This window comes from Chelonoidis abingdonii, chromosome 4 (assembly GCF_003597395.2).
Source record: "Chelonoidis abingdonii isolate Lonesome George chromosome 4, CheloAbing_2.0, whole genome shotgun sequence".
In the NCBI taxonomy this organism is placed as follows: Eukaryota; Metazoa; Chordata; order Testudines; family Testudinidae; genus Chelonoidis; species Chelonoidis abingdonii.
In genome coordinates this window covers 63,272,520-63,294,135 of record NC_133772.1, presented here as the reverse complement: position 1 = coordinate 63,294,135, position 21,616 = coordinate 63,272,520, and the positions used below count along the sequence as shown (strand labels likewise).

Genomic DNA, 21,616 nt, shown 5'->3' with positions numbered 1-21,616 from the left:
GGCAGACTGGAGGAGTGAGGAGACAAGCAATGGGGATCGCTGATTAACTTTACACAGTGAAAAAGCCTTGCCAATAAAGTGGTAATGAAGACATTTTAACAGGCATTTGCCAATGCTCAGGAAGCCTTTGGCCACATTCATCTGGCTTTTATATTGTAGGAAGATGTGTTATTGGGGTTAAAAACAGATTCCAAATGACGACCCTTCAGTTAGTCTCTGTACCCAGAAGACGGAACTGCTAACCTAGCTCGAGAAGCCCACCTAGCCAGTGGGTTTATCTTTTGACCTAGTCATTTTATTCAAACCCAGTTTAAGTAAATGAGTCTGACAGGGAATTCTATGTAAGAAAGGTGACTAAACTACTGCCTTAATGCCGACTGTCAATGACCAGCACTTTTTCAAAAGGAGAGATTAGGCTTCAGGTAGCCTACCTTTTGGTCTGTCTCTATACAGCATGCATAGAACTCTCTGCCACACAGAGGAGAATCCATCTGGCAATTGAGCAACACCTGTTGCCTGTTCAGTTCCCTTGGGAATGTTATTAGTGATTTAAGGTGTAAAGGAGAGGCGGCAACAGCAGGGTGAGGAGGCAAGCGGCGAGCCAGCTGCATAGCAGGTTGTGGTGGGTGGGGAAAGGGTCTGGCAGGGGGGTTGAGGAGGCAAGCAGCAGGTGGAAGACGGGTGGTGAGTTGGTGGTGGGGGCGGGGCCTGGGGCTGAGCAGGGTGGAGTGTGGGCATGGCTGTGGGTGGAAGAGGCAGGACTAGGAGCTTGCTGACCTCAGGGGAAGTTTCACCCACCATCCATGGCCCTGACCCACACTGGTTGGAAACTCTAACCATCTCTGTTCTGTAACTAAGCAGAGGCCTTCTTTTAATGTTCTTGTCTGTGTCACTGAATTTTTTTTAAAGGAAATACAAAATATGGACAACAGAACATGAGGCAAAAATCTTATAGCATGCTTTTTGTGTATACATCTTGAGAACACGTCATTTTATAGAGGCCTACACCCGCATTTGAAATATGTCTGAGGACCAGATATACCTTTTTATTTTGTAGAAAGTAAGACTGATGTTCTAAGCCATCAGTTCTCCTGGAATTTGTCTGTCATGAGAATGAATAATACAGACTTCAATCTACCAGTTGTAGGCAGGACTCTGAGATTTATTCCGGGAAGGACAGTGTACCTTTTGTGTTTTAAAATGGAAAGTATCCCTGCTTCTCCTCCTTTGCTCATTCCTTCGTTTCATTGGCACCACTCCACATTGACACTAGTGCAAATCAGGATAAACTCATTTGACCTTAAACTAGGGCGGTATTCTGGGATATATACCAGTGTAACTCAGCAGAATTTGGCCTATTTTGCCTACTCTCTGCATTTTTTAGTGTGATAGGAATATGGGAATAACAATAGGAATTAACTTTTTTAGAACGGAAATTCTTTGTGGTGTACATTTTTAAATTAGTTTGTGTTGTGTAGTCTTATTGAGTCCACAGTATGTGGGAATCATGGCTCAGGTTATGCTCCTGCATCACAAACCCCCATCACAGGTAGCAGTGGTGGTGGGGATCCGGGATCCACGGAGCTATGTCTCCTCCCCACACTGGTGGGTCTGACAATGAAGAGAATGAGCAAAGCTTTAGCTCCAGCTCCCAGTTCTCCTTGTGATACAGCTATTCAGATAGAGCTAGTCTGAAATTTTCGGATGGGATATTTTTCTGTCGGAGAATGGTGATTTCAACAAACTCAAAATGTTTCAAAGACAGTTTATTTTGAGGAAGTTGCAATAAAAACGAGGCAGGGTTCTGGTGCCACCCTGTGCCTTATTCTTTGGCAGCCTGACCAATGGCCTACTAAGGAGCTCAGGATTCCAGGTTCCCAGCTCTCTGGCTGCCCATGTGGCAAGCCACCAGGGAACCAGGAGCCTGGAAGCCCTGTCTCTCAAATTCCCAGGCTCTTTGGCTCCTCTATAGCTTGCCTCATGAGCTGTCGTGGAGCAGGGTTCCCAGAGTTCTTTTGGAAACCTGCCTGAGTTCTTGCCATCTCACTTACCTGGCTCTAGGGTGACCAGACAGCACGTGAGAAAAATTGGTACACGGGGTGGGGGGTAATAGGAACCTATATAAGAGAGACCCAAAAATCGAGACATCTAGTCACCTGATCTGGCTCCTCCATAGATTGCCTGGCAGGTCACCACAGAGTAATGCTGCCCAGAGCCCTGTCATATCACCTGAAGGACTGATGTGAGCTGGGAGCTGTGGGTCTCTCTAATTTGTCATTTTTACTGTAGACCAGTTTTCAGTGACATTGGAGAAAACCTAGCACTCAGAGTGCTATTGGGAGTTTTGGATGGGTTTGAATACTAACTACACAGCAGTGGAGGAGTATCACCAAAAGGGTTAGATAATACATGCCTTTTTCTTGAGTTTAAATGGAATAAAAGTGAGAGAGCTTATTTGGGACTTCCAAAATGCTGTAGTTCATGTAACTGCACTCAGAGTTGTAGAATAATAGAGTCGGAGAACTGTAGGGCTGGAAAAGACCTCAAGAAGCCATCAAGTCCTGCATTGAGGCAGGACCAAGAATTTGGTATTGAACCAAGCCACTGAGTGTATAGATTCCAAGAAACAAAGGGCATAAAGCTAATGAAAACAGGTTTTTGGCTGTGGCTGAAAATACAATGAAGAATAACCTTTCTTCTTGGCAGTTTTGGAATTTCAACTATACCCTGTGGTTGAAACTGGATTTAAGATGTATATGGACATTTGAGAGCCTATTAGGTTCAGCACAAGAAATCAGCAAAGGTTTTACAATTCAGATAAGCACTGTAAATTATGGGCAATTTTATACAGAACTGTGCTAAAATCTCTTGAGGAAAGATTTTTCTCATGCGGATTCTGATACTTCCTGCTTCTAATCAGAAATCAAAAATAAAACCATCCCTGTTTTTCTTTTGCTGGTCCAGGGCACCTCCTGGTCAGAAAAGGTGCAGAAATATGAACAAATGAAAAGTTATCTAAATATGTTTGGCTCTTAAAAGTTTGATTCAAGTTTGGTAAAAAGGCTTTGGGTGTTTCTTATTTTAAGTGAGCTGATTGATTTGTTTCTATTTAGAAAGAAGAGGAGTGCGAGTTCTTTTTCTGTGCCACTCCTAGTGGAATACCTAATAAAGTAGAAGACTGATTGTAAGCTAGGAAGATCAAAGAGACATATGCTGGAGATGGAACAGTGGATGAGTGATAATTTATTGAAAGCTGCTATGAAAGGTGTATAATATAGACCATGGGTGGGGGTGGAGTGGAAAAACCGAACAGGTGTTAAGTCTCCTCATAAATTTGAACACCACATTGGCTCAAATGTTTCTCTTTCCACACAGCATGGAGGGGAGCAAAAACGATCGTCAGAATGTCAATGATAGGGACCATATCAGAACCTTTATAAATAGATGTGCAATCTTGGGTGCTCTCTGTATTTATAGAATAAAACCTGTGAAGCCCCTGTAAAGATTGGGGCTTCTTATTATGAAGAAACAGTTCCATCCCCAAAGAGTTTGCAGTTTTAATATGTGACATATGAAATGACAAATACACACTTTTGTATATATGTACATTTGCAATTTTTAAAATTTATAAATAGACAAAGGGTGACCGCTGTGTCCACCTGTCCTTAAAACAATTATTTATTAGATGATTTCTTTTAGACAAAGGTAGGGAGCTTTGAAAGACAAAAGAACTACAGAAATAAATGAACGTCATTTGGAGGAAACGCTTGTAGGACTGAATCTATAAAATGCATTTTACTTCAGTCAATATGCTGTTGGTCAGGACCATATAAACTTCTGAATAATTTTGTATCTTGGAGGCATCCCATGGCTAGAGATTGGAAACCATTATTTGTTTGGTGCTGCAGTGATGTTCAGAACTAGGGAAAGTGCTTGAATTTGTCTTTATCTGAAAAAATATGCTTCAAGCAACAAAACACTTCTGTTCAGTAAAAACAATATATTGCATTTCCCTGGTAGATTGATGTAGTGAATTATTCCTTAAGCATCCGCTAAGGGGAGTGTGGTGCTGGACCAGCCTTTCTGGTTTCTATGACAACAGTGGGGAGTGGAGTCTTTCAAGCTAAGTGCTTGCTAAAGCAGGTGTCGGGTTGCATAGCTGTTCAGAAGCTCCTAGATTCTATGCAGCCAGGGAGCCTTTCCATTTCCCATTTGAAACATCTTGACCCCCTCGAGTTCAGTGAGTGAGTATTGTCAAGCTCCCATGAATGAAGATGGTTCACCATTCGGGCTCTATTCAGTCCTTTAGACAGCAAAAAGGTCAGTAGAAATATTTTTGTCTCTAGCACTGTGTGCTAAATTATTAGGTCTGCATGTCCTTGCAGTATGCACAAGCATCAGTACACCAGCTGCTCCTAATACCAGAGCTATGTGTGATGCAGATGTGTTTAAACTCTTACAGTAAGTTTAAAATTTTATCCATCAGTTTGGTCCCTGAAATGGCTACATTTTTTTCTACCATTGCAAGACAAGTAACATTCTCTAGGATTATAACCTATAACAGCATGTACTAAATACGTCTGTTAGAATATAAACCTACAAGGCATTCAAAGATTTTGATTTTAAGTAAATAATCTATGTCCTTTAAAATATCCACATTGCAGTGCAGTGCAAGGAAAAATGTGCTTGGCATAGCTGCACTTCATTGTTACAGGATGTTGCTGTGAATGTATTTCATTGCAGCTGAATGGTATTTGCTTTTAAGAGGTTGAAGATCACAAGTAGCTCCACAGACGTCATTTGCTACTTTACAAGCATGCTTTTACAATACCCATGCTGCATGATGTTTGACCATAGAACTGATCTAATACTTTTAGTTTATCATGAAAACTTTGTTCAGTATTGAAACAATGCTTCCTTAGTTTTTTCAGCTGTTACAATAAATACCAAGTGCTGTTTTATGGCTTTAGGTGAAAATGACAAAGATGGGAGGTGGGGGAGTCCTCCGTCCAGTTTTCTGCTGTTTTTCTTTTATTTTGGTAATATTGTTTTATTTCTAGCCTATATAATACATTAGTAAAATCATGAATCAAGTACAAACCATACAGAAGAAGAAAATAACCATAGCTACTTTCAGTACTTTAGTCCCCAAAGCAGAAATAATTAACTGATCATGTCTGCTTTTGCACATCAAGAACATTGGAATCTTTGGCTACTGCCCAGTAAGACTGTTAATATATACCTCTTAGCAACTGTGACTGAAATATTTATTAATCATTGTAATCTCTTGTTAACATGGTGCAATAAAGATGTAATAAATACATGAGAAGTTCTTGGAAGGTTGGATTTTTTGTTTGCATGCTATTTTCCCCCGCCGTGATTGCATTAGTATTTTGTAGGTAAGGAGGTATCAACGTTCCATTGTTACAGTTGGTCCATTTGTGCTGCTATTGATAGCTTAACTTGGTGAGCACTGCTGTTCTACTACAAACTCTTTTTATGTCCGTCGGTTCGTTAATCCATAAAATTTCAGCCTAGACTCTACTTTTATCATAAGTTTCAAGCATTCATCCTCGGAACAATTACTACATCCACTAAATTTTGTTTAAAAATGATCTGTTTGAGTGCACATCTGTGAGAGGAAGCTGAAAAGTTTGAGAATATTTGTACTCCTGTAATTCCAAAATAAATTTAACTTACCTTGCGATTTTGCTCCCAGTCCCTCCCTATGTGCTCTAACTAGTTTTGCTGTTCTGAATTGTAAAATGTCAAATTCATTCTTTTTAAAAATGAGATTACATAGGTACAGTAAATTGTTTTTCTTAAATGTCATATTTGTAAGCACATGGACTGATAGCTGTGCAGCATGTACACTGAGTTTATAGAATCTAACAGTTCCTTCTGAGCCATTACTTATGTCAGGTCAATGATTAACTCAAGAATCCCTACCAAGGTCCTAAGGGAACTATACTGTATTATTCTTAAAACAATTTCATTTTTAAATTGCATAATTTCTTAGTTTCAGCATGGAATGTAATTTGTATTAACAGAGCCATGATGAACAATGTAGTAGATTCTGTATGCTTTTAACATTTCCAAAACTTCATAATGTATTAGCTCTGCTAGTCTGTGGGATGAGTTACATACTCAGAAACAGATTCTCATTCTGTCCGTATGCCTTGGGCAAAATCTGAGTAAATTGACTTGCCACAATAGAGTCATGTAAGTGAGATGGAGTGCTCTCAAGAAGTCATGGAGCATGTATATCCATGGACACCATTGCCTGTGAAATACAACAACACCCTTGGCCAAAAAGAAAAAAGCATGTCTCCTTCTCTCCCCCACCCCAAGAATTACCTGAACAAGGACATGACTGAACAGTACAGAGTGCCAACTCACTCTGAATGAGCTTTCCAAGTCCTGGACAACAGATTTTCTCTTGTCCTAGTGCTTTTGGGGCCATTGGGGATGGCCGTAGACAGGATTGGTATAAAGGCCAGAGGAAGAATAAACAAAACAAAAAACACAAACACCACTTGCCCAAAAAACCAAACCAAATCAGACAGAAAATTGAGTGCAAGATAATAATAAAAATAAATTTTAGTGATACTTAAGGGGTTAATGTACTAAAGAATCTAGCACTGTGCACTTCTGTAGACATACATGTAGATTTCTCAATGTGAAAAAGTCAGTATGTGATTTTTATTTAGACTTGTATATAAATTTGTCCTTGTATGTTTATCTTGATGCTGCCTATACATATTGTTTAACTGTATGCAAAAATATGCCTTAAATTCTATTTTCTACAAAATTAGTGATAATCTTTGTAGAATGGCCAACTGCCCATCACAGCTGTGCTCTCTATACTTTAATTGCATTAAGAGCAAGCTACATTTTTGGGGGGGAGGAATGGGGTAATTCCAGCAATTATCTCTTTGTGGACCCTCAATATAGAATTAAGCTGTAGGTCAAACTAAAAGAGGAATGTATCATATAAAAGCAATTTATAAGAATACACCTTTTTGTGGATTGAGCCTTATAGGGTAGCCTCAGGAGACACAATACTCAGACTGATTTAATGGAGAGAGGTTAAGTTTTACAATCCCCAACCTTCACTGGTTTGGAGAAAATTGTGTTTGTTTCCCTTAACTGCTTGATTTACTACTCTGAGATTTTGTTATGGCTGAGAGGATGAGTGGTAGTTTCTTCAGCTTTCTATAATTATATTCTTTGCACAGCTTGAAAGGGAACATCCAAGTGCTCTGACATGTTGCAGTGAAGCTCAGAAATCTAAGATTTCTCAAAAGTTAGAAAAATACATTTTTATCTCTGGACTAGTGTTTTGGTTCCTTGCTCTGTTTTCTTTGGTGGTGACAATGGGCCTAGAACAGGAGGCTGGCAGTAGAATATCCAAGCATGGCTTTGTCCTGCCCTCTGTCCAAAGCAAAGCATATACACAGTGAATACTCCCAAGTTCAAAAAAAGTTGCTTTGAAACACATCATTACATTATCACCTGAGTAGTTAAAAAAAAAAAATCTATTCTAAAGCCATGAAGAGGTTCATAGAATGGATGTTTCATTTCCCCTTGCCTTGTCTGACTCCAAATGACTGAAATTATCCCTGTTAAAAAGAACAATAGTCCCAAAGTTAGTCTAAATCTAGGCCCACAGCATGGTAGTGCATTAGATCAGTTGAGCCATCTGGAGAGTCCTTTTGTCACTATTTTTAATCTGCATTGTGCCACAAGGTGCAGATGCATTGTTTTAACAGATAAATTCTCAGAGAATCTCCAGCGTTCCCGAATGTATACATTTTTCTATCTCATTTATTATTTAACACTGAATTTTTTATCTACTTACATGTGTCAGATGGGATTAACCTTTGATTACTTGCATAAGAATTGTCAGAAGAGAAGGAGAGGAATGCTTTATGTTTGCTGGTTGGTTTTGGGCCATTTTTTGCTTACTAAGGTTTTGGATTTAGAGAATTCTGACTTGTGAAATGCACTCATGACCTTCTTGACTGATTAAGGCCAGTAAAGAGGTTTAGGGCTTTTTATTGTGGATTGTTAGCATCTTCCTCGGATATGGTAAGCCAACAGGTATGTACTGACAAACAGTGATTTGACTCTTGCTCAAGAATCTCTTTGGCAGGATACTAAGAAAATGGTGACAGAACAATTCCATCTACACTTAGTTGAAAGATATCTATGGGATTCTTATCTGGTATCAGAATAGGGTATGGAAGGAGGGTTATTCTGCTAGTGATGGGCATGGGGGAAGTCTCAGTGTGGACTTGTATTGCATGTACTTGCTGTTTTTTTTTTTCATAGCTTGAGGGATCCAAACACTGCATCAGATATAACTTATTTGTGTTTACAGTAGCGCTTAATCGATCCAACCAGGTTAGGCACTGAACATATGTATAGCAAGAGAGTCCCTGCCCCCAAAGAACTTTAAAAAATTAATGTAAAACCAGACATTAATGTGAAACAAACTTTGGGCAGAGGTGCAGAAGGGAGAATTAAGTAACCATAACATGAGCATGTTTTCATAGACTAGCTATCTGTGCAATTTGTAAAAGTAGAGGTTATATGTAGGTTCCTACACCATGCGCATGACAGAAGCATATGAGTGCCTGACCTAAATGACAACTGGATATTGTTCATTTACATGCATGATGTGGTGGGATTTTTTCACCTTCTTCCGAAAAGGTGATATTGATCTGAATGGATTGTTCGTCTGAAATGGTATAGCAATTGCTATGTTCCTCCAGATGCAGTTTAAAGTACAGACTAAAATGTGGTGTCGGAGAAAAACTCAGTTCTCGCTTTTTGTTTGGGTGCAGCAGAGTGGTTATTTGAAAGGCTGCCTTTCGCTCTGCACTCTGCCTGGGACGCTGCTATTGACTGACATTGCTCTTTTCAGTACTAGCAGCACTGCTTTCTTATTACAGACTTTGGGACTCACTCCCTGTGGCAGTATACAGTATAAGGTGTGTTTATTCTATTTAGCTTTTGACTGGCTGGCTGCCAATATTTCATTAATTTTAGTTCCAGATCCAAACTTCTAAGTACCCCAAACTTTAAAAATGTTTGGCTACAAAGTCATTTTTTTTTTCTGTATAAAAGGCAGAACCAAGACACTGGACTCAAAAAAAACCAAATGTTTGGGGGGTTTAGATGTGTAGTTTGATTGGCACTCATCTCTGGAGGGCATATAATTATACGTCCTTCCTTCACAGGAGTGTTGTAATGTTTGTTTGTAAAGCACTTCGAGATACTCAGATGAAAACTGTTATATAATATTGCACAGGATTACATATTTTGTAAATATGAGATCGAAAAACCTGGAGCCTCTTCTAGAAGCTAATTTTATTCAACACAGGCTTGCCATTCTAAATGGCATTTTACAAAGATCATATTTTTTGTTTTGCATTTTGGAAGCTAATGAGGAGCAGAGATATTGCTAAAATGATTAAAAGGTGCAACTGTGACATAGTTTTATGAATCACATTTTCATTTTTCTACATGCTGTTTCTCACAAAGGCCACAATAATGGCAAAAAGGAAACAATCATTTCTCAGAAATAATGCAAAACGAGTGAAAGAATTGTCAGGCCCCATTCCTTTCACCTGCACTCAAAAGGCAGATCAGCATGTGTTAAAGTCTCAATACCATTCTCAGGATCTATAAGCTTTACTAAACTGTGTATGGTTATAGCAATGAAAGTAGCCATAAACACACATCTTTTTAAATGTCTTTTTTGTGCTCAGCATGCAGTATTTTAAAGATATAACATATTAAAATGTCAGCATTTAAAATTACATGCCACTATATTGAAAGGCAAGGCCCAAATTTTTAGCGATACATACATACGTACTTTGTTGTGAGTTCATTTTAGCCATGTTAGTCCCCTAATGTGCACCCAGATTGTGTAGCCAAAGGTGCTAGAAAGGTTTAGACCATAGTGAGTTTTTAAGTAATTATCAAATTACAGTAGGTTACAATTTCAGTAAAATATAGCACTTGCAGTTAATATATGTACAATAATTAATCCTATATTTCCTTACCTGCATATGAGTTAGGAAAACTTTGAGATCTAGAAACCTATTGCATGCTGGAGAATTGTTTTGTCACAGTTCAGTGTTGGTTTGCCTTCTGAATAAATTTGGGGTACAGCTGTCAACTTGATGATTGCTCAAGATAATGGTGTGCCTTGGTATTGGTTTATTACCTTCTAATTGTTGTGCAGCTTCATTTAATTCTGTCTCATAAACATTGTGCTTGTGACTAGCCTTGCCAAAATGTTCTGGGGGAGACTGCAAACAAGGAAACCTGGAATGTGATAAACCAAAATAATTCTGGGTTTTCCTTCAGGATTTTCATTTTCCCTATTGATGTAGTCTCTAAGGATTAACTGTAAAAGTATACCCACCCAAATGCCCACAGAAGCTAACCCGTTGCACCTACAGAGACACAGCGAGACTCAGTAAGCTCATGTAAGCACAATTCTTAGTGTTATGCATGCAAATACAGTCTTTTTGGCAGCCAACAGGTGGTCAAACATTTGCAGGCATATTGAACATTTGCAGGCACACCCACTCTCCTTTGAAAAATTGTCCCTACATGTTCTTAGGGGATAAAAAGCAATTGCTGAAATTCTTTCCACCACCTGACAGAAAGTACAGAGAAGGTATTGAGAGAAGCTTATTTTTACTTACTCTGTTTTTAAAGGGGCTACGAAAATCACCATAGATGGCTGATAATTCAGAATGACCATTGCTGAATGTCCTGTAGTGTTGTTCTGAGGGGAGTCTAACATCCATGAGCTGGTATAAGGGATGCATTAAAAGACCTTGCCTATTCTTCATAGCTCTCAGCAGGGTATTGTAAACAGACACACCACTTGTGGTCACTTAGATCTGTTCAGGAGAAATTACTGTAATTCTTCCAAGTAGCCAGTGGTTGCTACTTATGGATGTTCCATCTTGGTAAAAGAGGGATGAGACAAAGTATATTTTTAAGGGGAAGAAAAGTCACTTTTTTTTCTGTCTATTTAAGGGAAGAATGATACATGAATGGAAAAAGCAGCCGTGTCACTAATATAAACTCCATGTACTTCCCCCATAACAAATTTGTAATAGAACTTTAAGTATTTTTGTTCAGATGTATTTCTTGGCAACAAAACTATCAGGACTGACTGAATGTATTTTATAACCTCAGCAGCTAGGAGAAGATTTCTGTGTTTGTCAAAAATCATCTTAACCATTTGTACCAAGAGCCTGCTCTCTAGGTAATGCATCTTCTAGGAATTTTCAGCAAATGTGGCCAATTACATTACAAAATATTTAATGGTAGCAATAATTTAACAAATAGATTGCACAGCAACCACTTGGCCTCCCTGCCATCAAAATAATAAGGTTTTTTTTTGGTATATTGGAGTCTGATCCAAAGCCCACTGAAATCGATGAGACTCTTCATTCACTTCCATGTGCACTGGAATCCAAAACCATCTCATTGTATGTGGCATACGCAAGTTTCAGATTGATCCTTTTCTAAATCCACATTAAAACCAGTTCAGAAGTGCCTGTTTTAAAAACCCTCTTTATCTACTGTGGAATAACCTGGAAGAGTTGTGATGACTTTTAAAAAGACGCTAAAGTACACGGAAGTGTTTCTCAGCATCTCTGAACCTCTCTGCCTGTGATACATCGCTGTTCCCCTGGGATCAGATTGTGAGCCCTTCCTCATCTTGATGAGCACTTTAACATCAGTGAACCTGCTTGTGTGTGAGACTGCTCATGTGGTAACTGCTTGTCAGTATTACTACAAGGATCACAATTTGGCCGTCGGTAAATGCTTAGATTGTAAAGATCTTCTGTTTGAGTCAGATTCCACATATGGACATGAGGAAGATGTGAATGTTCATGTTCCGTCCCTAGGGAGCAGAGTGGAAATTTTCAGTCTATTCAAAAGTAAAATCTATTGTCAAGAAAGAGGTTTCATTTTCCTCCTGGATTAGGATTAATCTCTAAAACTTCAGGACATTAACAGTCTGAAGAGCTTTCCTGTCCAACACCTGCAGAAATTGCATCCTGGGAGCATGCTGGGATTGTGGCTTTTAAAAGTGTGCAGGCCAATAGAACATAATGTTGCTGATTTACTTGTTGGATTTGCATACAATGTTTAGTGTGCTGACAGTTCAAAGACAATGCATACATGAAAGAAACTGCAAATCAGCTATTCATACATTTCAAAATTCAGAAGTCTAATTGCTAATCACTTTAATGTTGCAGATAATAACTTTGGCATGCTTTTGGGGATAGAAAATACATGAAAAGGTTAGGTAGTGAATAAAATGGAACATATCTGGTTTTACAGATTTAGGGTTATATTGTAAGTCCTTACATTTTAATCCTGACAAGTTTTCTTGTTTAAATGTTGTACAACTTCTATAATTCTCATCGAGATGGTCTGGATTTAAACACCTTTTAGTTGTCAGTGCCCAAGTGTACATCAATCTCCTTTCCTTTCCCAGATATAAACAAAATCTGCTTAATATCTGTTCATGGGAGGACTGGCTGGATCTAGGAATGGGTAATGGATTCAGACCCTTATAGCTCTAGATCATTGTTTCAAACCTAGTCCAGTGACTGAAAATTACTATCATCTGTCAAATCTTTTGTGACCTAAATGAAATATGTTAGCAGGGAGTGGGGGTCTAAGGTGACTTTTTTTTTTTTTTAAATGGATGGATGTCTGCATCACAAATTTACCCTCACACTCTGTTTAACTGGGAGTTTGACACACTTTATGGTGGTCTCAGTAGCGACACAATGGATTCACTGCTCTCTCATTTAGATGTTTCTTCAGGTCAGTTGAGGCGATGTATAGAAATGTTGTTTCCCTTTTGCCTATACTCTACCTATGCTTTAGAGAGAGAACTGAGTCTAAGGCCCCATCTACACGATGCGTGAAAATCGATTTTAGATACGCAATTTCAGCTACGAGAATAGCGTAGCTGAAATCGAATATCTAAAATCGAGTTACTCACCCGTCTTCACCGCGCTGAATCGATGTGCGCGGCTCGCCATGTCGAATCCGGAACTCCGTTTGTTTTGGTGGAGTTCCGGAATCGATGTAAGCGCGCTCTGGGTTCGATATATCCCCGTCTAGACGAGACGCGATATATCGAACTCTGAGCTTTCGATTTTAACGCGCCGAAATGGCGCGTCGTATAGACGTGGCCTAAGTCTCCAGTGCTGTTAATGCAGTCCTGTCCCTGAACACTGAACTAACTTCTTAGAAAATTAAATGTTGTTTCTTTTGTACCAGGATAGGTATTTCTCTGACCTGCATTGTTCCATTAGCTTCTTTTTTGGTCGCAGCTCAAAATAAGAAGAGGGTTTTTTTAAGTATGTGAAAATAGGGACAAAAAAAAAAGAGAAGAAAAGGGAGAGAAGCGGAAGAGGAGATGTGGGAGCCCCAGCAGAACTCAGAAAGTTGGGAAAGCAGACAAAAAATCACTGAGAAGATTTTCAAAGGCACAAAGGGGATGTAGGCACTCAACACTCACTGAGATATAAGAGGAGAGAGATGGGGATGATAGCAGATATGATGGGGGAAATAAAATAATAGCATGGAATGAATGAAAGTAAGGGTCAGGATATTTATAAGCATTACCACTTAATAAGAACATAAGAATGGTGTTTCATTTATCAATTTCTTCCCAAACCACCTCCTATTTCCCTTTCAGTCTGGGACAGTTCCTCAGATTTGTCACCTGAAAAGAATTGCTTAGGTGTGGGAATCTCACTCGCATCCTCGTCAGTGAAGACTGATGCAAAGCATTCATTTAGTTACACCTCAATAGTCTTGTCTTCCTTGAGTGCTCCTTGAGCACTGTGATCGTCTAGTGATCCCAGTTATTGTTCGGTAGGGTCTCTGCTTCTGAGGTATTTTAAAAAAAATTGCAATTAGTTTTGGTGGATTTTACTACTTGCTCTTCAAATTCTTTTTTGGTCTGCATAATTATACTTTTACACTCGACTTACCAGAGTTTATGCTCCTTTCTGTTTTCCTCACTAGGATTTGTCTTCCAGTTTCTAAAGGATGCCTTTTTGCCTCTAACTGCCTCTTCCTCTGTTTTAACATTTTAACATTTATTTATTTTTTGGTCCTCTTACTGTTTTTATTTATTTATTTTTTAATTTCTGGTATGCATTTAGTTTGAGCTTGTCTAACTGCATTTTTAAACAGTTTCTATGCAGCTTGCAGGCATTTCACTCTTGTGACTGTTAATTTCCATTTTAGTAACGTCCTCATTTATATGTCGTTCCCATTTTTTAAGTTAAATGCTACTGTGGTGAAATTATCAAAGAAACCCCCCCCAAAAAGATGTTAAATTTAATTACATTGTCTCTATTACTGAGCCATTCAGATATATTCCCCTCTTGGGCCAGATCCAGTGAACCACTTAGGACTAGATCAAGAATTGCTTCTCCCCTTGTGGGTTCCAGGACTAGTTGCTCCAAGGAACAACTTTAACGATGTCTAAAAATTTTATATCTGCATCCTGTCCTGAAATGAAATGTACCCAGTCAATATGAGGATAGTTGAAATTCCCCCATTATTATTGAGTTTTCTGTTTTGCAACTTCCTGCACCTTCACAGTCACCATCACCATTCTGGTCTGGTGGTTGGTAATATATTCCTGCTGCTATACTCCTATTATTCAAGCTTGGAACTTTATCCATAGAGATTCTATGGTACACTTTGATTCATTTAAAATGTTAACTATAGTTGACTGTATGCTTTCTTTAACATATCCCTCCACTTCCCCACCAACACAACCTATTCTGTCATTCTTATTTTGTATCCTGGCATTATCGTGTTCCATTGATTATCATAGTTTCACCAAGTTTCTGTGATACCTATTACATCAATATCCTCATTTAATACTAGGCATTCAATTTCACCCCACTTCTTGCATTTGTATACAAGCAATTATGAAATTTGTCCATATTTGCTTGTCTGCCTTCATGGAATTTAATTGAATTGGACTCTTTTTTTTATGTGATTGTTTCTCTTCAGTTCCTACCTGTATTTAATCAACTTCTGTCCTCTCCTGTTTACTAGGATATAGAGTATCCCCTTTAATAAATCCTCCCCTAAAGGATATATCTGTCCAAACTCTGTGCTCCTCTGCACCAGTTGGCTTCCCCCAAGCCCTTAGTTTAAAACCTCATCTATGACATTTTAATTTCACCTGCCAGTAATGTGGTTTCGTTTTATTAAAGTGGAGCCCAACTTCCTTATATAGGGTCCTCCTTTCCCAAAAGGGTCCTCAGTTCTTAACTAACCCAAATCCCTCTCTCCCCCACATCACTGTCTCATCCACACATTGAGAGAGCCACACATTGAGAGAGCCTGTCTAACTGGCCCTCTATGTGGAACTGAAAACATTTCAGAGAAGGGTATCCTGGACTTGCATCTGTTATCTAGTAGCTGAAATTTGGTCTTCAGAACTTTCCTGCCTTTCCCTATGTCATTGGTACCTACATATACCCTGACCACTGACTCCTTCCTAGAATGTCACATAAGTCAGTCTCAATATCTCAAGAGGTCTGCAGCCTTCACACCTTGCAGGTAATTCACCATTCCCTCAGCCATCACAACCATAACTATTTATATTTCTAATAATCCCCCATTACTGTTACCTATTTCCTCCAAATAACTGAAGGGGTATCTTCAGAATCATCTGGAAGGAGGATTTTTACAAATGAGATTTTCCCTCCCTTCCACCCAAAGCTGGATTAACTCTCCTGTGAGCCTGGGGTTATTAGATTTTGTGGGAGTCCTGGGGGTTTGGAGTGTGGGAGTGGCTCAGGGCTGTGGCAAGGGATTGGAGTGCAGAAGGGGGTGCAGCTCCAGCTTGGGAATGGGCTCTGGAGTGGGGCCAGGGATGGGACAGGGGATTGAGGTGCAGATGGAGGTATGGGGTCTGGGAAGGAGTTTGGGTGCAGGAGGTGGGGTGGGTTGGGGTGTAGGAGGTGGGGTGGGGTGCAGGCACCAGCCCAGAGGCACTTACCTCGGGCGGCTCCTGGTCAGTGGTGCAGCGGAGCTAAGGCAGTATCCCCCAGAATTGCCAAATACACTGAAACTAAGCAGAAATTCGACTTTGTTTTAGGCTGAGTTGGCTCGTGCGTTATGTGTTGGCTAAATTTTTGGCTTTCAGGGCTTTTACAGTAGCTTGTAGCTTCTTGGTTTTTTGATTGGCTCCTGGCCCTGGCCCATCCCTGGTTCTGGCCAATCAGAATGAAAGCTTGAATCAGGTGATTTTGGGCTCCAGTCCAGCTACAGCATGTCTGTGTTTCCCCCTGCATGCCTGACTGTGTGGCACTGTGCTGAGCGTGTATATGCATCCCTTCCCCTTCCCCTGAATGCCCTTGCCTAGGGGCCGCATGCTGACTGTGGGACAGGGGGCGCCAAAGCTTGAAGACTGCTGCGAGCCGGATGAAAAGAAGTAGCAAGCCCCATCTGGCCCGCAAGCTTGCAGGGCCCCCCTTAGCCCGAGGCACTGGCCTGCAGCCTCTAAAGCCCCTCCTTACATTTGGGAGTGTAAATTAACATTCTGACTATTTATTTAACGAATTGTATTGTAGCACTCAAACACCACATCTAGGACTGAAAACTCCTACGTACATGCACATAGTTGGGTAGGATCATTTCCCCCCAGGCGATAAAATCCAAAATGAAAATCTCCACTGTAATACCAAAGGCTCAAATGACAGTTTGGCCACAAACCCCATCACTATCTCCCACTGACTAAATAGGGTGCAAAAATAGCAGTTAGAGTCATAGAATGTAAGGCCACCTAATCTGACCTCCTGTAGGCAACTATAAACCCCTGACTCCTCCTGTGGGAATAATATGAATAATCCACAGGAGTTTAGCCATATGATTACCATTTAATGTAACATTTTCATTGTACAAAAATGTGTCCCTTGTTTGTTTGTGTTTTTTTCTTCATTCATTTTTCAGTTTTATAAATTTTTTCTTTTAAAAATCCAGAGTAAATTTCCATTTGTCTGTCACAAAAATGTGTTTATAAGCACCAGCTGAAATATACAACCAAACTTATCCCTGAAGTAACTCATATTGAGTCAAAGGAGTTTCAGCAGGGATAGATTTCGCCTAAATATGTCTTCATAGAGTATTAAGGTTGGAAGATAACTCAAAGTCATCTAGTCCAATCCCCTGCTCAAAGCAGGACCAACACCAACTAAATCATCCCAGCCAAGGCTTTGTCAAGCCGGGCCTTAACAACCTCTAAGGATAGAGATTCCACCTTTCCAATGCTTCACCACACACCTAGTGAAATGGTGTTTCCTAATATCCAACCTAGACTTCCCCCACTGCAACTTGAGACCATTGCTCCTTGTTCTGTCATGTGCCACCACTGAGAACAGCTAGCTTTGGAACCTCCCTTCAAGTAGTTGAAGACTGCTATCAAATCCTCCCTCATTCTTCTCTTCTGCAGACTAAATAACCCCAGTTCCCTCAGCCTCTCCTTGTAAGTCATGTGCCCCAGCCCCCTAATCATTTTTGTTGCCCTCTGCTGGACGCTCTCCAATTTGTCCACATCCCTTCTGTAGTGGGGGGACCAAACTGGATGCAGTACTTCAGGTGTGACCTCACCAGTGTTGAATAGAGGAGAATACTCACTTCCCTTGATCTGCTGGCAATGCTCCTACTAATACAGCCCAATATGCCATTGGTCTTCTTGGCAACGAGGGCCCACTACTGACTCATATCCAGCTTCTCATCCACTGTAATCCCCAGGTCCTTTTCTGCAGAACTGCTGCTTAGCCAGTCGGTCTCCAGCCTGTAGCGATGGATGGGATTCTTTCTTCCTAAGTGCAGGACTCTGCACTTGTCCTTGTTGAACCTGATCACATTTTTTTTTGGCCCAATCCTCCAATTTGTCTAGGACACGCTGGACCCTATCCCTATCCCCTACCCTCCAGCATATCTATCTCTCCCCTTCTCTTAGTGTCATCTGCAAACTTACTGAGGGTGCGATTAATCCCATCATCCAGATCATTAATAAAGATGTTGAACAAAACAAGCACCAGGACTGACCCCTGGGGCACTCTGCTTGATACCAGCTGCCAACTAGACATCGAGCCATTGATCACTATCCATTGAGTGCGACAATCTAGTCAGCTTTCTATCCACTTTATAGTCCATTCATCCAATCCATACCTTTTTATCTTTCTGGCAAGAATACTGTGGGAGACCATATCAAAAGTTTTGCTAAAGTCAAAAGATGTATCACCTCCACCGCTTTCCCCATATGCACAGAGCCAGTTATCTCATCATAGAAGGCAAACAGGTTGGTCAGGCATGACTTGCCCTTGGGGAATCAGTGTTGACTGTTCCTGATCACCTTCCTCTTCTCCAAGTGCTTCAAGAAATCCATTTTGAGGACTGAAGTGAGGCTGACTAGTCTGTAGTTCCCGGGTTTCTTTCTTCCCTTTTTAAAATATGGGCACTATATTTGCCTCTTTCCAATCGTACGGGACCTCCCCCAATCGCATACTTATCTCTCATAAAAGTCCTGGGATATATTCTGCCCATGTACCCCATATAGTCTCTCTGACATCAGTGAGGTTTCAGTGGGTGTAACTGCAGGTATAATTTGATTCCTAATTGATCACATTGCACCTATGGGCTTTAGAAACAGTATCTTGTCATGTAGCCCAGTGAAAAAAGTATTCGCTTTTATATTACAGAGACAGTAAGTTAAAATGTCTATATTTGCTTTGGGATAAGAGACTAATGAGGAGTGAGGTGGTAATTCTTTTTTGTACAAATATTTGAATGGTGTAAATGAATGTAAGCAAAATTATTATTTATGATATGACTAGGACTAAAGAGATAAGATTAATGCTTTAGCTTTGGATGACTATAAGGAAAAGCTTTCTGGCAGTAAGATTGATTGGACTGTAAAAGACTCCCCAGGGCAGTGGGAGGAGCCCTATTATTTGGGGCATTTAAAGCTAGACTGCACAAAACACAAGAAAAATTTACAATGTGTAACGTACAATCCTGCATTTTGTGGAAGATATACTGTCTAACAGACCTCTCCATCACTAACTTTGTACACCATAGGATAGATAGAGATAAACATGAGAGCTGCCTGGCATTCAGTAACACATGCTCCAGCATTTAATAGCGCTGTCCAACATTTAATTAGCCAACACAGGGAGCAGCATGGTGACATGTTTGTGTCTGGAAGATTTTCATTGGATAGTTATGGCATTCCCAATCACTGGAGGGGAGCCTAACTTGGTGTAAAGCAGCAAGATTAGGAAAGAACTGTGTGAAGCTAGGATAGGAATTAAGTTAGTCAAGAAGTTCTTCCCAACTGCTATGCATATAATTAAGGTTGAAAGGTGCCTATTTAACACTCCTGGAAAATATTGTTTGTGTGTTTACGTAATGAGCTACTAATTTTTAAGCTTCTTTATTTCGAGAGTTGTTTTTTAAATAACAAATATGTCAAAGCATCTAATGTACTATAATATATTTTTTCTTTTTAAATGAAACCCAGTTTTGAGTTATAGATACTCAAAGTTATCAAAAGCGATTTGCAATGTTAATGGTCACGACAGTTTACAACAGTTAGTGATTTTTTGCTTTGTTAATTAAAAAACAAACACCCTACACTTTTGCATCTTAAACTTGTCTGCCTTTGAGCATCTACACAGATCAGTTTTTTCATGGCTGAGTTATAAAGCCTCAGAAATAGGCTTTTATATTGGAAACTTGAATAGAAATGTAATGCTCTAATAAAATAGACCAACCAGTTATCATTTTTTTTTAAAACCTTCTAATGTTACTTAGGAATTTGTAAATTGATTTTAATGGTACCACGGTATAAGAAAAGACATTCAAAAGCTTTTGTTTAGGTTTGTTATGTTGGGATTTGACAAGTAAAACTGTACTGTATGTGACAGACCCAGACCAGTGGGATATAGGAATCTGGTAGAGGGCAAATATACTGGTCACTGGATGAGTAGTTTTCTGTTTCCTGAGTGACCAGAGGAGGGACTGCACTAGAGTAATCAGGAACCTGCTAGAACAATTAAGGCAGACAGCTGATTAACATCACTGCAGGCAATCAAGCCAGGCTAATGCAGTGACCTGGGTTAAAAAGGCTCACTCAGTCAAGGCGGAGAGAGCCAGAGAGAGAGGAGTGCATGGGAGGGACTGGGAGCAGAGGATAGGAGCGTAGATGGGAAGGGTAGTGCTGCTGGAGGACTAAGGAGTACAAGCGTTATCAGACACCCATTCGAGGAGAGATTCCCTCGTGGGGAGAGATAAGAAGTGTGTTTGGAGGAGGCCATGGAGAAGTAGCCCAGGGAGTTGTAGCTGTCATGCAGCTGTTACAAGAGGCACTATAGACAGCTGCAATCCACAGGGCCCTGGGCTGGAACCTGGAGTAGAGGGTGGGCCGGGTTCCCCCCAAACCTCCCAATTCCTGATCAGACACAGGAGGAGTTGATCCAGACTGTGGGGAAGATCACTGAGGTGAGCAAATCTGCCAATAAGCGCAGGACTCACCAAGGTAGAGGAGGAACTTTGTCACATGTAGCAAAAATCTGCAGAATTAACCACAAAAAGCTCCAGTGAAATAATACTAAAATTCACAAATGTGCCAAGATAATGAAACCTATTAATGCCAACTAAAATAGGAATTTTTTATAAAAATAGCTGTTATGGGCCTAATTCAGCAAAGTAGTCAAACATGCTTAACTTCAGCTGAAAACATTGTTCCGTTATCTTCATTGGGTTTTAAGTATGTCCTTAAAGTTAAGCATGTGTCTAAGTACTGTACTGAATTGGGTCCTATAAAGGCAGCTGCATAAAATGATGGAATTAATGATGTAACTTCTCATATATTCCCAGAATAAACGACCATTGTGTTCAACCTCCTGCACAACACTGGTGAAAGAACCCCACGCAATAATTTCTGCATCAAAACCGTAATTTCTGTCTGAGAGAGTTTATCATTTAGAAAGATATTCAGTCTTGATTTAAAGACTGGATGTGATAGAAAATCCACTATGTCCCTAGGTAAGTTGCTCCAAAGACTAATTGCCTCAGATAAGAATTAAGGCACTCATTTTTATATGAATTTGTCTAGCTTCAGCTTCCAGCCATTGGCTCTCATGACTTTTTCTGCTAGATTGAAGAGCCATTTAATGTCAGAAATCTATTCTCCATGTAGGTACTTGTAGACCATAATCAAGACAATTCTTAACCTTCCCTTTGATAAACTAAAGAGATTAAGCTTCTTTAGTTTCTCACTATAATACATGTTTTCCAGACCTTGAATAATTCCGGTAGCTTTTTTGAATTCTCTCCAATTTTTCAACATCCTTTTAGACACCAGAAAGGGACAAAGTATTCCAGTAACGGTGTCATTAATGCTGTATACAATATTCCCTGCTTTTGCTTGACATTCCTTCGTTATACATCCAAAGATCACATTTGCCTCTTACGAACAGCAGGGCATCAGGAGCTCATATTCATTTGATTATCT

The 21,616-nt window shown here is 39.9% G+C and overlaps 1 protein-coding gene across 5 annotated transcripts in view; it reads left to right on the top strand.

The window, feature by feature from the left end:
• The window catches only part of ANO3 (anoctamin 3), a 380,230-nt gene that overhangs the window by 141,481 nt on the left and 217,133 nt on the right, over positions 1–21,616 (top strand). The window contains exon 1 of one of the 5 annotated variants that reach the window (XM_032803708.2): positions 4,172–4,320. The exons of the other annotated variants lie outside the window; for them this stretch is intronic. Coding sequence (XP_032659599.1) covers positions 4,269–4,320 — 52 coding nt within the window. The 5' untranslated portion in view covers positions 4,172–4,268. Of the gene's footprint in view, positions 1–4,171; positions 4,321–21,616 lie in introns of those variants that run through there. 5 annotated transcript variants of the gene reach the window in all.